The sequence below is a fragment of the Diabrotica undecimpunctata genome, chromosome 3, assembly GCF_040954645.1.
Source record: "Diabrotica undecimpunctata isolate CICGRU chromosome 3, icDiaUnde3, whole genome shotgun sequence".
In the NCBI taxonomy this organism is placed as follows: Eukaryota; Metazoa; Arthropoda; class Insecta; order Coleoptera; family Chrysomelidae; genus Diabrotica; species Diabrotica undecimpunctata.
Window position 1 is genome coordinate 18,770,045 of NC_092805.1, and position 18,365 is coordinate 18,788,409.

The 18,365-nt window shown below is 33.0% G+C and overlaps 1 protein-coding gene across 3 annotated transcripts in view; it reads left to right on the forward strand.

Annotated features, from left to right (window-relative positions):
* Tgi (Tondu-domain-containing Growth Inhibitor) overlaps positions 1-16,484 on the forward strand; it is a 76,982-nt gene extending 60,498 nt beyond the window's left edge. For all 3 annotated transcript variants that reach the window (XM_072525386.1, XM_072525387.1, XM_072525385.1), the window contains 2 exons: positions 11,750-12,061; positions 14,033-16,484. In XM_072525386.1, the coding sequence (XP_072381487.1) occupies positions 11,750-12,061; positions 14,033-14,325 (605 nt within the window). In that variant the 3' untranslated portion in view covers positions 14,326-16,484. The remainder of the gene's footprint in view (positions 1-11,749; positions 12,062-14,032) is intronic.
* The last annotated feature ends 1,881 nt before the right edge of the window (positions 16,485-18,365 follow it).

Below are 18,365 nucleotides of genomic sequence, written 5' to 3' on the forward strand. Positions count from 1 at the left end.
ACTAATTGATTTTTCAGGGATTTTCTGTTTTTCTTTTGGAAGATGAAAATAACACAGTTTGAGTAGCACAGTTCTTATTATTTAATTGAGCTACCACAATTAAAAAAACTCTTCTGCGTGCCATAAAAACCGAGATATTGCAATTTTTTTAGCGTGCTCCAATTTGAAGTCATCATCATTCTGACTTCAGTCGTCTTTATCCATCGCCTTTCTGCGCCAAGCACTTATTCCCATATTTCTCACGTCTTCATCGATGTTATCAAGGAGCCTTGTTCTCGGCTTTCCTCTTCTCTGACCAATGGGTCTTTCAAGGAGCGTTTTTCTAGCTGTGTCATTTTGTTCCATCCAATTTGAACTTCCATTCTAAAAAAAAACGGAGCTCGGACCATTTACCTTTTTACTCCTCGGTATATGCCATCTATAAAATCAAGATCCATAAAATTTAGATCTTTGTTTATAATCTGTTCAATTTTCAGCTCTTAATTTTAATGAATAATGGAAATATGATTTTAAGAAAAAAAATTGCCATCTTGGTTCGTTGGTCATTGGTTAAGGTTCTTTTTTTAAGATTGTGTTTTTTCACCATTTTTCAGCTTTTTTTTGGTTTACTGGCCTACTATCCAAAGCTATCATTTTATTTGTAGTAATTCCCTCTTTAACTGCATATTTTTACATATATGCACAATCCAAGAACAGAAAAGTTATTAGTTATTTAGAAAAACGGAGAAGTCTGATTAATAATAATAAATAAAACAAATAAAAGTTTGTTGTATAGTGTCATAATTTATACGTTTACATTATTGCTTTTCATAAAAACTAGTTTTTCATAATTGGCATCAGCGAGCGCATTCCTCCTGGGACATTGATAATTGTAGCAAAAAAATATAATCGCTCTACTGGTCCAGAAGAGGGAAGTACAGTGCTGCATTTAAAGCATACAGGGTCTAGCATCTTAAGATTTTTCTTAAGTCATCTAAGTACTATATTATTTCCAATAATTGTACTCTATGTTTGTTTTTAATTAAAGATGTGTATTCATTACAATCGAAAAAATCTATTTCTGTGGTAGATGCACTGGTCTATATTTGGGTAGGAATGCAATAATTTACATTCCGTTATTAAAAACTACTGCTTTAGATCTTCTTTAGTTAATGCAGCCTCAAGACCCCAGTAGTTTTTCAAATATTTTCTGGATGCCTTTAATTGTCTAGTTAGACCCCGAAATGAGGTCTAGCAAGAGCACTTAAGTCTTAGCTTGCATGAGATTAGCATATCCTGCCGTAGCCCATGCATTTTTAACATAAGTATGCATCCAAAAATAAAAGTGTAAACATAATTAATGCAGGATTTGAGATGAACAACAGCTGCCTAAGAATACTCTACTATGCAGATGATATGAACTTACAACGCCTCCTCTACAGGTTTAAACTAGCTGCACAAAATCTGTAAATTTCGTACGAAAAAACAGAATCTATAATCTTCTATTGTATCCATTGCCGTCTGCATATAGGCTGAGTAGAGTTTCGGGGGTTCTTGGAACGTCAGTTGTGTATATGCTGTACAGTAGGGATCACAATACTGCCCCCTCTCTATCCCTCCGCAGATCCGTGTCCGGACCATAGACGTATATATTAACATACTGAGAAATCTGTAGATCTAATTGACGAGACCATCTTTTTTTTTTCGTTGTTTGTTAAGTCTCTTTCTAACATCAAGTAAGTATAGCAGCGTCTCTTTTCGTGGGGGTGAGAGAGAGGCAGATCGAACAACCGCAAGAGATCTTGTCCTCAGTACACGCGGCTGGTATGCTAGGACTATGTCAATATTATACGTCTATCGTCTATTAATGAAGAAGAAAAATATTTTTGAAGTATGGAAATATTTATTTCCTAGCTGAGCGCTTTCGGCTTTAGTGAGAGAAAGCCATCTTTAGTGCTATGGTCAAGTTTTTAAAGTTCCACTACTAGCAGAGATTTCATTTGGTAAAAAATAAAGAAATTTTCTTTTTAAGCTGTTTAAAAACTTGACCATAGCTCTGAAGATGGCTTTGTAAGCCGAAAGCGCTCAGCTAGGAAATAAATTGTTTGCACATTTCGATCATTCTTTGATTTATATAAGTGTGTACAAAAAAAGTGTGTGTGTGTGTGTGTGTGTAAATATAAAAGAGAGAAGTATGATGTTAAGAAAACAATATCGTTCTTCCATTAAAGTTTGCATCAAATATTTAACTATAACATCGTTAGACTTACCTTATGAGAACTTAAACAATTTTTTGCCGTTGGATGGATATCAATGAAACTTGTTGCATTCGGTTCGTAAGAGGGCTAGGGAATTTTGTGAACTAAAGTGATGATGTCGAAATAAAAATTGCATTATTGGACAAGGAAAATCCATTTTTCAAAGTACATTTCGAAGTGATAAAAAATGATACATTTATAATTCAGAAATAATTGACGGAAATAAGTTCAATATTACTACTCGGCGGGTTTTTGCGGTCGCTTAGTAAGAATATCATGATGGGTCTCTGAGGTACCTGCTGTCAAAATGGACCTTGTTTCTTGGAATTTTATGGAAATTTATACTCCTGGTATGTTGCGCTTTCTTAAGCTAATTGAGGCATTATACATTGCCAGAAATAGTTGGTCGCCATGTTCAATTAATTCGTCAGTTGATAAATCACGTTGTTTAAATTTTTCTGCATTTAATATTAAGTGTGGATTGTTTTGAGGAGTCTTGAAATTCTTCGGGTATATTTTGCTGAGTAGGTTTTATTAAGTAAATTTCAATGTCTGATGGAGTGAGGGCAGTAAGATGCATGAGTATGTCATTATCTTCTGCAACAATAACTATTTTTTTACTAATATCTTTTTCTATTTCTATTGCAGAGGACTGTATACTAGCAATACCTATTTCAGTCAATTTACGTCGTAGCATTTTAATAATAAGATTTTATTTTTTTTCCCATTAAATTCAAAAAGTTCTGATTCGTTTAGTTGAAATCTAGAAGAGTACACTTTGATAGTAACATGATTAAAAATACATCTAATAAACACAGAATCGATTTTTCTTTTGCGATAACTTCTTACAGCAAAAGCATCAGGTGATAAAATAGAATAAATTGTGCAATAAATTTTGCTCCGATTGCAGAAAGTTTACCAGAGTCGTAAGTGACTTCCTAAGTAATCAACCGTCTTCTGATTCCTTGAACATTGCTTCTTTAACAAAAAATCTGCTTTGTTGGTACCAGAAATACCAAAGTAATCATCATCCAGCCCCATTTTCACATCAATTGTTGGATATAGGCCTCCTCCAAACGTCTCCAGTTCTCTCTATCTCTAGCTGCTGCAATCCAGTTTGTTTCTATTCTCCTTAGGTCGTCGGTCCATCGGGTGGGTGGTCTGCCTCGACTTCGCTTGTCGGCTCTTGGTCTCCACTCCAATAATCTCTTCGTCCATCTTCCGTCTTCCATTCAGCAACATGTCCAGCCCACCTCCACTTTTGTTTATTGATTCGCAGTATAATATCGTCTACGCCAGTTCGTCGGCGTATCTCCTCATTTCTCACGCGATCTTTCAAGGTCAGGCCCAGCATTGATCTCTCCATTCGCCTTTGTGTTACCCTCAGTTTTTCGGCAGTAGCTTTCGTTAAAGTTAGGGTCTCTGCTCCGTAGGTCAAGACTGGTAAGATGCATTGGTTAAATGCCTTCCTTTTCAGGTGAATTGGGGTATTTGTTTTAAAAATGTCTCTCATCCTTCCATATGCCGCCCATCCCAACGTGATTCGTCTATTTAGCTCGCAGGTTTGGTTGTCTCTGGTTATTCTGATTTCATGACCCAAGTATGTGTATTTATCGATTAATTGTACCTTGTTGTTATTGATCTGTATCTCTTCGCTGGGAACCATATTGGTCATCATTTTGGTTTTCTCGAAATTTATCTCCAGCCCAGTTTCTTGTAGTATGTAATTCAGTTCTTGGAGCATGTCTTTGATCTCTCCCAGATTATCTGACAGAAGCACGATATCGTCCGCAAAACGTAGATGGTTTAATCTTTCTCCATCGATGGATATTCCTTTCTGTTGCCATGTTAGTCTTTTAAATGCATACTCAAGAACGGTAATGAACAGCTTTGGTGACATGGTATCACCTTGCCTGACTCCCCTTTTTATCTTTATTTTATTAGTTGCTGAATGTAGACTTATGATTGTTGTGGCATTTTCATATATATTTTTAACAATATTATATTACAATATCTGTGGTATACCAAAGTAACCCTTTACCCAAATGAAAGTGACTGGAGTATATTGTTTCAGCAACGATTTTTAAGATTTTAACAAGACAATTTGTATATAAATGTTTGCTTGAAACTTTTAAAACCAAATAACGTAGACTTTGGTAACTGAATTGTTAAAAGAATTTGCTTAGATCGCGTATTTTTGTGAATTTTTATTTTTGTCACTGCTATAACTCTTGTTCCGATATTTCCCGTGATATAAAAAATTGTGTTTTTAAACGGCGTTGTATCAAAATTTATCCGATGTTTATTTATGAGACACTCCTTCTTTTGCGTCGTTTCAAAAGTATTATTAAATATTATAAAACATGTTTTTGTTATTATTTGTTAATAAACGGTTAATAGATTCCAACAATCTAAAACGAAGTGTAAATATATTATTCATTATAGAAAAAGACAAGAGATGACAAACTACAAATTCTCAAAGCCTTGCCAGACTCACTGATACAACGCGAGGATCTCGTAATATCTGCGTGTTTCGTGTTCATGTTTGTCTCATTTTACACCATCTTCTCCTTGGACGTCCCAAAATGCTTCTCGTTAACATAAAATGTCTTTATCTTCCTTCATTCGGTTTATATTAGGTTCATCAAATTGTTTTTCCACGCAGTTTTCCCTTTTTACTCGTCTAATACATTCTACTTCTTATTTGGCCACTTTGGTCTTGTCGAATTTATCAGATGCTATATAGCTATTTTATAGATTCTTTTAATTGTAATTGTATTTAATTCTTTTAATGTGTAAAAATCATACGAATAAGCTGAATTTTGCAGAGAATATTAATTTTGGGACCCAAAAAAAGATGCAAAAAGTTTACCACTTTTAAAAACGCAAAAAAATCGATTTATCAAGAATCTACACTGTAGAAAAAATGTTTCAAATAAAAAATGTAGCTGAGATAATTTTAAACAAAAATGTTTATAAGCATTTGATGAACCATGAACCGTTTTCTTAGAAACAACGCTTCAAGTGACCGTCGATTTTGTATGTTAGTTACGCGCGCGAAATCAATGTTCAATAAAATCAGCTTGACGGTAAAAATTCGATATCTTTTGATCCAAATGTCCTATCGACAAAAATCAGATGCGTTTTATAGGCAAAGAGTGCAGTTTTCGTATTCAGTTTTTGTATTTTGCCGATAATAAACTTAGTTTTTATAAAGGTGTTAAATAAATTAATATATCGCAATTTTTGCCATTTTTTATGATATTCTTGAGATCAATAAAATTGATCACTTTCATTGACTAGTTGTAGTAAAATTTCCATTTTTAGAGATCAATTTTTAAGACCTATGACGTGAAACTTTAATTTTAAGTCGTGGTAACAAACATGAGGCATTTGACATATGAATAAAAACCGCAAAATTTAATGTTTTACATTACAAACGATCACACGTCACGGTAAATACATTTAAGAAGACGGTTTTGGGTATAGTTTATTGCAGAAGTTTTGTTCTTTTGAAAAACGTATTACTGTAATTGAAAAAAAAAGTTTTAAATTTTTTAGATCGTTTGTTGTATGAAAGTTTAAATCCAGCGTTTTTTAAGCATATTTCAAATGCCTCACATTTGTTGCCAACACTCAAAACTAAAATTTCATGCTATAGGTTTTAAAGGTTAGGCCCTAGTAATTGAAACTTTATCGTGGCCAGTGAATGAAAGGGATAGATTGTATTGATGCCGTGAGAATCATAAAAAATAGCAAAAAGTCGCGCCATGTTTATTTATTTAACACCGGTATAAAATCTGAGTTTATTTGCGGCTAAATACAAAAACTGCATACGAAAGCTAAACTCTTTACCTTTAAAACGTATCTTGATTTTTGTCGATAGGTCTCTTGAATCAAAAGATATCTATTTTTACCGTCAAACTGATACAAATTTTATTAAACATTGATTTCCGGCGCGCAACTTACATGCAAAATCGAAGGTGGCTCCAAGCATTGTTTCTAAGAGAACGGTTCATTCTACACAAAAAATGCTTATAAACATTTTTGTTTAAAATTATCTCAGCTACATTTTTTATTTGAAATATTTTTTTCTACGCTGTACAGTGTACAGATTCTTGTTAAATCGATTTTTTTTTGCGTTTTTACTCCCATGCGGAGGGGGAAGCCCGGGTGTTAAAGTGGTAAACTTTTTTGCATCTTTTTTTAGTGATTCAGTGGCATTTTCGTCTCTGACGACTGGAGTATAAGTATTTTTTGATCATATGATTAAGACACTGATATTATGTTTTTTGTCTCAACTTGTTGGCCAACCTTTCCTTATTCTTTCCTTGGTTTCCAGTTTTTACTAATTGTTATATTGTTGTACTACCTGTATCCTTTCATTCGATACCCTATCCATTTTTGATAGAACACAGTTGAGATGTGGCGGTCGGCAATTGACGTATGAATGATGACGTAACTCTTTAGTTTAGAGCGGTTGCTGTCTGAGTGTGATTTTAATGATTTAGAATTTGGAATTTGGTCCATCGCATGTGTTTGTGAAAACAAAAAAAGCTCTGGTTTGAAGAAGAATATGTCGACACAATAAAAAGGAAAAACCAGGCATACTTAAAACTCCAACGCACAGCAACAACAAGACACTCACAAGAAAGGAATAAAAAGCTGTAGAACTACCTTTATCCTTTCATTTGATACGCTATCCATTTTTGATCGAAAACAGTTGAGATGTGGCAGTTGGCAATTGACGTATGAGTGATGACGTAACTGTTTAGTTTAGAGCGGTCGCTATCTGAGCGTGATTTTAATTGTTTAGAATTTAGTCCATCGCATACATCCCAAGGTGTGTGAAAAAAAAGCTTTGGTTTGATGAAGAATATGTCTACACAATAAAAAGGAAAAACCAGGCATACTTAAAACTCCAACGCACAGCAGCAACAAGACACTCGCAAGTAAGGAATAAAAAGCTGTAGAAAAAGAAGAAAGTTGGAAATACGAAAAACGAAAAAAAAAAAGATAAATGTAAAGAGTTTATACCTTGAGTAACTATTCTGAAATTCTGAAGGAAGTTCTGAAGCGATGGGAACAAAACTACAAAGCACAATTAGTCAGACAAAGTTAGATAGTCATATGCAGATGAAACAGCGATCATGGCTGAAAGTATCGAAGATCTTCAATTCCTTATAGATCGAGTCACTAGAGAATGCTCCAATAACGGGCTTGGCATAACGCATCTCAAACATAGAAGTCTTAATCAATCAGAATAGGTCAAAGCAAAGGTGACTTGACGAAGATGATAATATTTGGGGCATATAATGAGAGGTGGCAGATGCTGGATACTGCAGTTAATACTCAACGGAAAGATCGAGGGAAAAAGAGGAATTGATAGGAAGAAATATTCATGGCTCTGAAAACTTCGGCTTATCACTAGATGAATTGTTACATGCCGCTCAAGATCGAAAACAGTATCGGCAAATGGTCATGGAAGCTACCTACACTTAATTTGGGCACGGTACTCAAAGAAGAAGATCATTTGACTCAACGTTAAAAGACCTAACACAACTGTATAACGAAGAAGTTTTAATTTGTTACACTGTCTTTGTATGTTTTATGTCCTTATGACCGAAGATGACGTACGGCTTAAAGCTCACAATTAAATAAAAACGTTTTGCAGAGTTTAGGAATTTTAATATAGGTGCGTCGTTTTATCATCAATTTATAAAAAATAAACGTGTATTTTTTATAGATTTTATTTCTACGTTTTGGAATTATAATCATGTGAGATCAACTAGAAATTTCCGACCTACAATGGATGTCGCATGATGCAACCAATTTTGTCCATATACGACCGCCAGCAGACCTAATAGGTAATTTAACAAATGAAGGACGGCCGGCGAGTTGATAAAGAAATTGACTTTTCTATAATTTAATGATCACTTTTATCGGATATACGCATCCGGTATGCTGGTGTCGGAGTTAGAATTTTTTTAATATTCCAGCGGCGACACGATAAATTCCTTTGGGAGGTTCGTTAGTTTACGTCTCTTTCTTGAAGTGTCGTGCATTTCGGCATAGGCGTTTGCCGTTCACTTTCCCTCTGTTGGGTCCCAAGATACAAGACAATATTTAACTTACGTCAAAAATTTAAAAGTACCACCACTAAAGAGGTGGCCCCATTGGTGAAGAAATACAAAATTTCGTCAAATGATAAAAAAACTTAAAAAACATCTAAAAGACAGCACATTAAAGGGGGAAGAGTTTATTTGCAATATTTTAAACATATTTTTAAGATTTTTGTTTTGAAAAATTATTTAATATAAATTTATTTATAACATAAATACATTATTGTTCTGAAGCTATTTTCTTGTGGCATTTTAAATTAATTACTATTTAAATGGGAATAAGCCACAATTAAGGGTTAAAATACGTTTATTGACATTTCAATTTCCACTTCGGAAATCGTTCTCAAAATACAAACATTAGTAAATTAAACAAATTTTGTTTTTTGTTACTTAGTGAAAAATTCTTCTAATAATTTAATTTTATCTGACTCATCTATATTGACAATTCAGACATACATTATACATTTTAAAGTAGACGACTTTAAAATGATATTGCCAATATTGTTGAGTTGCGTTCCTGGGACGACTTTACTTATAAGATAGTTCATTCGATTACATGAAATCAACTTTAACTTGAGAATATCCGTCAGAAAAGATCATAACATGTAATTCGTCTTTAAAAAGACAAATACATGCCATGATGACAGTAAAATTTTCCTGTTAGTGATTCCATAGTAAATTATGAGGGAAAAACCAGGAAAAAAAACCTCATAATACTATCCCGACATGGTAAGTATTTGATCGTGCATTTAGTTTACCTTCAATAAACACCAAATTCCGATTTTATATGTTTGTTATTTAAAAAAAAAACATAAATGATTTATTCTCTATATGTTACTGACTTACCAATACTGGTATTTTCCTTTTAATAACTTCGTCTTTCAATATGGGTAACCAGATCCTACTACATTCTGCCGAGGAATTCGCGACACAATTGGTCTCATTTAGCATAATTAGAGCCGCTTCTTTGATTTTTCTCTTTTTACCATTCGTTTCTTTTAGGACTATATTTGAATCATTCCATTGAACCCTATGTTCATTATCCCATGCGTGTTTACATATTTGAGATTTATCATCTCTCTATTTATCAATTCTCTATTTTTAATATAGGATTGATGTTCACTTATTCTAACATTTAATGGTCTTGATGTTTCACCTAAATAAAACTGATCGCATTCACAAGGTATTATATAAATGCAATTCTTTGTCCTTTCTTGTTCATTGTTAGGTTTGGTTTTGGACAAAATATATCTCAACGTGTTTGTTGTTTTGAATGTTGTTGAAATGTTGAATTTATTTCCTATCCTTTTAAACTTTTCCGATAATCCTTTTATGTATGGTATTGTTATTTTCCTCGTATTATTCCTTGTATATGCTGTAGGATCTCGTTCTAAGTTGTTTTGTTCTATTCGATCTATTGTTGAAAATTCCTTATTTATAAACGATAAAGGATAATCATTTTTTAATAAAATAGATGTTAACAAATGTTTTTCCTCCAAGAATGAATTTTCGTTAGAACAAGTAATTTTGGCTCTATCGTATAAGGATTTAATAATTCCCTTTTTAATATTAATATTGTGATTTGATTTGAAATTTAAATATCTGTTGGTGTGTTGGTTTTCTATACACCTGAGTTTCGTATCCAGTATCGTTCTTAGAGATTAAAACATCCAGAAAAGGTAATGTGTTATTATATTCCTTTTCCATGGTAAATTTTATTGTCTCTTCTTTATCGTTTATATCATTTAGGAATGTGTCCAACAACTCTGATCCATGAGGGCATATTGAGAATACATCATCTACATATCTCCACCATACTGAGGGTTTTAAATTTTGTTTAGAAATAATATTTGTTTCAAAATCTTCCATAAATATATCGGCTAATAATGGAGATAATCTAGAGCCCATTGCTAGTCCAAAACTTTGTTTATAGAATTCATTATTTAGTTGAAAGTATGTATTATCAGTACATAATGTTATTAACTCCATTATAGCTGATATATTTAGTCTTGTTCTAGTTGCCAATGTATCATCACTTTCTAATTTTGTCTTGACTATATTTAAAGTCTTATCTAATGGCACATTCGTAAATAAACTATTTATGTCAAAACTTACTAAAGTATTATTTGAATTAAATTCAATATTTGATAATTTATTTAAAAAATGTTGTGTATTTTTTATAAATGTGTCATTTTTATTTGCAATTGGTTTTAAAATATTTAATAAAAATTTTGATAGTTCACTACAAGGAGAATTCATGGTACTACAAATGGGTCTAAGTGGTATATTCGTTTTATGAATTTTCGGTACTCCATAAAAATGAGGGGTCTTACTGTAATGAGGTGTAATTAATCTTCTCTGATAACTGGGTAAACAATCTTTAAACTTGAATAAAGTTCTATATATTTTGTTTTCCAAAGGCTGTGTTGGATCCTTTGTTAATTTTGAAACGTCAATAAACGTATTTTAACCCTTAATTGTGGCTTATTCCCATTTAAATAGTAATTAATCAATACATTATAGTGCAACATATAAAGAGTATTATCAAAAACTTTGATACAAAAATATTAAAAATTAAGAAAATGGCAACTAATTTTCCAAAATGCAAAAAAGTCACTTTGCGGTGTTCATCGTAACATGATGAATACTGATAACAAAAAACCAAAAACATTCGTTAGTTTATAAGTTTCCGTAGTTTGTAATGTCGAGATACTGTTCATTTTGTCGTTTTTTTTTTTTTAATTTTAGAAGTAAAAAAAGTCAAATTTTTGAATTTTCGAAAATTTTTTGTTAAAATTTGACTAATCTGATTATGCAAAATAATTATAACAACAAAATAGACAATTCGACGTTGCGACCTAGTTATTTATCGGTAAAAGAAGTGTGCAAAATTTGAGAAGGATTGATCAATCAGTTTTTGGGATACAGTTATCACCAACTTGAAAAAATTATTCGAAGCGAAATTATTATAGTGAAGTGCTTCCTGCCAAAATATCTTATTGCTCCTGCTTTCGACGAATTTTGCCTTTTTTTGTTGCATCAGCAGCCATTTTATATCTAGTAATTCGATTGGTATCTGCCGCGAGTGTATAATTATGAGAATTTGGCACTTTACTCATTCCAATTTCTATGCGAGTGCTCACTCACCTCACTCACCTCAATCTCTCACCTAACTCACTCATCTCACTCTTTCATTTCACTCACTCCTCTCAATCACTCCATTCTCTCACTCATAAATGCCTATAGCTCCATTAATTTTTTAATTTTGCTACGATCACTCTGAAATTTTAACTGGATATTCTTGAAGTCCAAGTCCTTTATTCTCAATTCTCTTTACATATTTATTTGTTCTGCTAAAAATATTGGCTATACATATTTTTTTTATTGCAGATGACCCGACGAAACCTTACACAAAACATACAACAAAATGGAAGCGAGAAAGGCGACCGAGACCTCCGGATTACCCAAGGAAATCCTCTGACCCGAAATATTCTGAATTCGTCGCCGATTCTCCATCGCCGGCGGTGGTGCCTGAGAGCAACGGCGTCTCCATGCCAGATACGCCACTGGATATGAGCGTCAGACAGAGAGGGTTGCCGCCCTCATATGCTCAGACCATCAGCAATCCCGGGTACAGATCTAGTTATAGGCCTTCTGTTATTCACAACGGAGTGCCGCCAGCGAGAGAAGAGTTGCCGTCAGGTTTGTAAATTTTTTTAAAAAGTGTTTTTAAAAAAGGCTCAATCAATATATCCAAGAGTCTAGAAATACCTCTCAAAATTTTACCCAGCACAGAGGCTTAGCGTTAGAAAATAGGTAACAGATGTAATAAAATCTGATAAAAAGTAATAACTACGATCAGAGGGTCATAATATACTTCACTATACTACATATCCGTCAATTTGAGCGTATGTACCAATTTTGCTAAATAAACCAATCAAGAATCTTCGATACGTATTCAACAAAGATTTTTTTTAAATAATTTAAAAAAAAACAATTTTTAACAGAAATTTACACTCGCGATCATAAAATCCGGGTCACCTTGAAAATTTCAAGTTTTTGGAATATTTTTGCCTCTGGTGCAGTAATAACCTTTGTTTTAGGCTAACGTATTTTTTATTTGTCATCAATGTTTGTTTTGAAAGAAAAAAAAAACGGTTTTTTATTGTTTTTATTGACAAAGCAGAAAACAAATTGTTGATAAAACAGGCATACGAAAAAATGGAAAATACAGAACGTGGTAAAATGTCAGTGAAATTTTAATGACTAATATCGTGTATTGCCTCCACTTGCTCTAATGACCTCTTGCAGACGACGGGGCATACTCTCAATTTTTTTCCGGATTACATGTTGTGGTATGTTATTCCACTCTCTCACTAACAGATCCTTAAGCTCCTGTCCGTTGTTAGGAGGAGATGTTAGGGGTTGAATACGCTTTTTCAAATCGTCCCAGATATGTTCGATGGGATTCAGGTCCGGAGACCTAGCTGGCCAGGGTAACCTCGTAATTCCAACCTCGTCCAAGTATTGCATACTGATCGTGGCAACGTGCGTTCGCGCGTTGTTCTGCATAAAAACGACGTTTTCTCCAAGCCTTGCCATGGTATGCATAACATGTTCTTCCAGAATCTCCGTAATGTCCCTTCGTGCAGGTAATTCTGTGCTGAAGTCGAAAGATACACCTCACCAAGCCATGACCGAGCCTCCACCAAATGTCATTCTTGGAGCAATGAAAGCTTTTGAAAATTATTCACCGGTTCTCCTCTAAACTCTTACACGTCCATCGGATCCAGTTAGGCAGAAACGGGATTCATCTGAGAATAACTCTTTGCTCCAATCGTTAATTCCCAAATGCGCATATTGTCGAGCAAAAGTTAGTCGTGCAACTCGATGCGCCAGGCGAAGTGGCGGTCCTGTAGCCATTACCCGAGAAGATAGTCCAAAAGAACTAAATCTTCTCCTGACTGTTGCAACGCTAACATTGCGATTTCGTACTTCCTGTAGACGATTTCGATGCATAATCACAGTTGAGGTCCGGTTTCGTAAAGCCTGAAACACAAGAAAACGGTCATCTCGTACCGTGGTCATTCTTCTTCGTCCAGAGCCAGGTCGTCTGGATAGCAAACTCTTCTCCTGAAAGCGTTGAAGCACTCGTTGAACCGTAGAAAGGCTTACGCCAACAGTTCTTGCGACTTGCCGTTGAGTGTGACCGTCTTTCACAAGCGCAACAATTTGTGCCGTTTCAACAACAGTCAAGGGTATTTTTGGCAAAAAATAAACAATAATAAACACTAATAATGGCACTAATAAACACTTATGGTGGCAATAATAAACGTTTATTCGTTGCGTTTGAACAGAAAGTCGAAGCACAAATGAGACATTTAAAACAAGCGGCAGTTACAGGTACCGTTCATTTTGGGAAGTGTGCGCTTTCCCGCGAAATCGGCACTATTGAAATTCTTTGTTGCAAAGGAAACCGCTAAGCCGACAACAATTCCCAGAAACATGCATTAGTTTGTATTTGTGTTATTATTATTTACGATAAAGCTCGTTAAAAATGAAATATCGGTGATTTTCAAGGCGACCCGGATTTTATGATCACGAGTGTATATTATAACTTATAATTAAAATAATATTAATATAATTAAAATTAATATGGTTTTCCAATTTTAGGTATTTCTATGTGCGATCCAATAATTGACGAGCACTTCCGACGATCGTTGGGCAACGACTACCACATCGTATTCCAAAATAACAATTCTTCCAAAGACAAAGAACAGTCACCTCCCAAAAGTCCTCCTACGGTGACTACAACCACCAGCGTCATCGAACTGATGGACGGCACTGGGCTGTCAGTCGACGAACATTTTGCCAAAGCTCTCGGGGACACTTGGACGAAGCTGAACAGCAGGAAAGAGTCCGAGATTCCTAACGGCTCTAGTGAGAACGGATTGGTGTCTACTTAAACTTACTTGTAGGGTTTCTATAGATCCACTTCATGAATAATATTGTAATGGGTGATGTATTGTACCCATTTTGCAGGATTGTTAGAGAACATTGTAATGAAATTCTTTAAATAAGTTGAGAGAGGGTTTCGTCATTTAGTTTATGAAATGTTCAGAGTGTTTTGGACAACGCTGTATTTATACATTGATTGTATAAAGCCACAGTTTTGTGCCCAAATTATTGGCACTGTTTGTACATAATTTGAATGTGCCGAACCTAAAACGATCTTCAGATTTACCTTACCAAACTGTTTTTAAGAAATTATGACAATTTTCAAGATGTCTTCTGCGCGAATATTGAATAATTTGGTATTGTTGTGTACAACCAGATTGCTTTAAAGTCCAATCGGGAGCTCTATAGTGTCCGTTTTTGTGAGCTCTTATATTTCTGAAGAAATATCTCTGGAAGATTATTCTAGAATTTGGATATTCTCCAGCAGAAAAAATTATTTAAAGTTCAGGAAAATTTTAAAAACTGTAAAGCGATGTTATGGAACCATGGTAAAGCATATGGCACCAAAAGAATATACCTATAATTTGAATAAAGAAAAATTTGACTTCTATAACCTATTTAAAAAACACCCCAGGCTCACCTCTTTAACCAATTGTTTTTTTAATGAGTTTCAAGCTTATTTGCTTATCTAATACATAAAAAATCAGCAATTTCTATAACCAAGAATTGTCCAGGAAAGGTTTTCAATATTTTCTACTTTTCTGGATAAATGGAGCTAGATTGTAAAATTATTAAGCAAAAACAAAAAAAAAATATTCCATTTTAAAAAGGAAAAGACAGTTAAGATTTGATTTCACGTATAGTCTGTGTATCCGTTTATACGTATTTCGGCCTAATAGGCCTCTTCAGAACGGCTTTCACAGTCGCTCTGAACGTGAATATAAATCTATTCTGTCTTAGACATCTGATATAAAATGAATTTGGTTTCGAAACTTAGTTTACGGATTTTATTCCATTTTAATTTAAACTGATGTATACCTGATTTGAATAAAGGAAAATTCGACTTCTATGACCTCTTACCTCAGGCTCACCTTTAACCAATTTTTTTGTTATTTTTTAAATGAGTTTCAAGCTTGTTTGCTCTTATATACATACAAAAATCAGCAATTTTTACAAAAAAGAACTATCCACACAGAAAGCTTTTGAACATGTTCGACTTTTCTGGATAAATGGAGCTGGATTGTAAAATTATTAAGCAAAAACAAAAAACAGATATTCCATTTTACTTTAAATTGATGTTTTAGAGATATCTTCAAATTTTACATACCAAATTTTTCACAAACCTTAAAAAGAGTGTTCTTATTTTTCCATAAACAAATTTCCAAGACGTTATTTAACAATTTTTTTTGAATGGGCAGAATAACAGGTTGAAAAATGTCTGTAACTGCCAACTCTTCCTTCTAAAAGTGTTCTTAAATTTTCCACAACTTTTTCAGCTAGGCAATATTCAAATTCTAGTTATGAACAATCTTCCGGAGATTGTTTCTTCAAAAATTTAAGGTCTAGCTCATTACAACAATTTTAATCTTTTTTTTTGTCAAATCAGGACTGGACTTTATGTTGTTTTCAGCATTTATATGGAGTGTTCAACTGATACGTTCGAATTTTTACCTAAAATAAATGTTTATCATAATTAACGAGGTTGGTATTCCCATTTCCACGGCAACGCAGCAATATTACAGATAGAATTATGTGGTTGTGCAGAATAGACAGAACACCAACGCAGCTTTAATTTCTACTGCTGTATCTCTAAGGCTAGATCTGATTTAAAAAAGAAACTTATAACTTTAGGATCGGTACATTCAAAATTACCAAACTCAATTGCTTTTTTCCAATAAAATAATTTATTTGGGCAGTATTATGGACACCACTCCGCTTGAAAAATTGCTATGTTTTTTTATTAATTTAGAAGTATACACAGAGAAATTAATATTGGCACACTTGGTAGAATAAAAACCAAATCTTAAACTAACAAAATTACTATTTGGTTAGCGACATGATTTTTTTTATTGCGCATCTCACAGTATATTTTCCGAGAACCGGTTCAGTCATTCTCGAGTTTTTGTGGGACTAATAAACGTCATTATATATATATATATATATATATATATATATATATATATATATATATATATATAAATTTATAAATATATATAAATATATATATATATATATATATATATATATATATATATATATATATATATATATATATATATATATATATATATATATATGATAATAATAAGACCAGATCTCATAGTAGTTATAAACTAAAGAGACAAACAACACTAGTTGATGTGACGATACCCAACAACAATAATCTTCGTGTTAAAAAAAAACGAAAAGATCGCCAAGTACAGGGATCTGGAAATTCAAATACGAAGACCGTGGAGAATGGAAAGTAGGTACCTAGACAATACCTATTATTCTCTCTACTACTGGAGTCATTCCGAAGAACCTCCTAGAAAACATAAGAAAGCTAGGTCCGAATGAACATATCTACAAGACCAAGCAGAAAGCTGTACTTCTCTCAACGTCCAGATGTGTACGAACATTTTTGGGAAATACTCCAGCATACCAAGTCACCTAGGGCTCGATAACATGGAAAGAGTCGTCCCACCAGAGCTCAATCCTTTTGATACCATAGGTATCTGGGATGAGTGAATTTTCCCCTTAGAGGGAGTGTGAGCCGTATGGCTAAATCTGGATAATAATAATATATATATATATATATATATATATATATATATATATATATATATATATATATATATATATGGAACTTGTAGATATACATAAAATTCATATTTGTTGACAAACCGCGTATGTGACTAAAAAAAATTAATATCTGATGATTATATTGTAGGTTTTAGATCACATAGAACTTTTTATGTAGAATAACTTTTTTTTTAATTAAAAAAAAAAGTTTCCCATATGGTCCAATTAAGTGTGAACCAACTTAAAATTAAATGTTGAAATGCTAAAATGAAACACTTTTTTATCGTTTTTCTCTGTATATACCGGCAAATATATAATTTATTTCATTTTATGTAATATTTACATATGCTATAAAAATTTTGACAATTTTTGATGTGATTTTGATTTATTCGATTCAAAAGGGGTTGGTGAAATAATTAAGCAAAATTCTAAACACCATTCATAAAAGACCTTCGTAGAACAGAGGCGGAACATTTATTATATTCGCCCTGTATTAATATAAATTTAAAATTAGGAAGCACACGGTTGTCCTTTTTATAAGAAGGACTTTTTTTGAATTTTTTTATAGGTGAGCACTAGTGCACAAGTTCCTTTGTCATTTTGAGTTTGTGATTTAATTTTTTTATTTTTAGTTTTCGTTTATAACTTAACATTTTTGTTTAAAACTCAACTTTTACATTCGAAATTCTCCAGCAGAGTGTTGATTTCTGGTTTATTTGTAATAATTTGAAGTCAGAGTAATACTGTAAGAGAAAAGTATGGTTTGTTGCTATAAGTGTTATATTTCAGGTATCAATTTTATTTGAACCATCCAAAATGTTCTTTTCCTAACAGTTACTTTGTACATTTACTGGTGTATATGTGTTAAGAGATGTGGAGGATTTTGGTTTTTGGTTATGCCTTGTATATAGGAAGAAAATTTAAAAAGAATGACAGTCTTCTATAAAATATTTCACATTATCATATAGTTTGCAATATTATTGCAAAAAGTATAATAATGTTGATGTAATTCAGATCTTTTTAAAAAATGCAAAGGTTTGATCTAGGTAAAGAGAAATAAATAAAAAGACTTATTTACCATCAATTTATTCTGCCACGGAAGACTGGTTTCGCATACTTTGATTTACTATACATCCTCAGGTATCCGGTACGGCAAATTTAATGCTGAAATTACGAATTACCAGTGTGAGAGTACTGTCTGGTACAAAATATAACAATTATGCCAATAGTATACGAGGATAGATTGATATTAAACTAGCCTTTGATA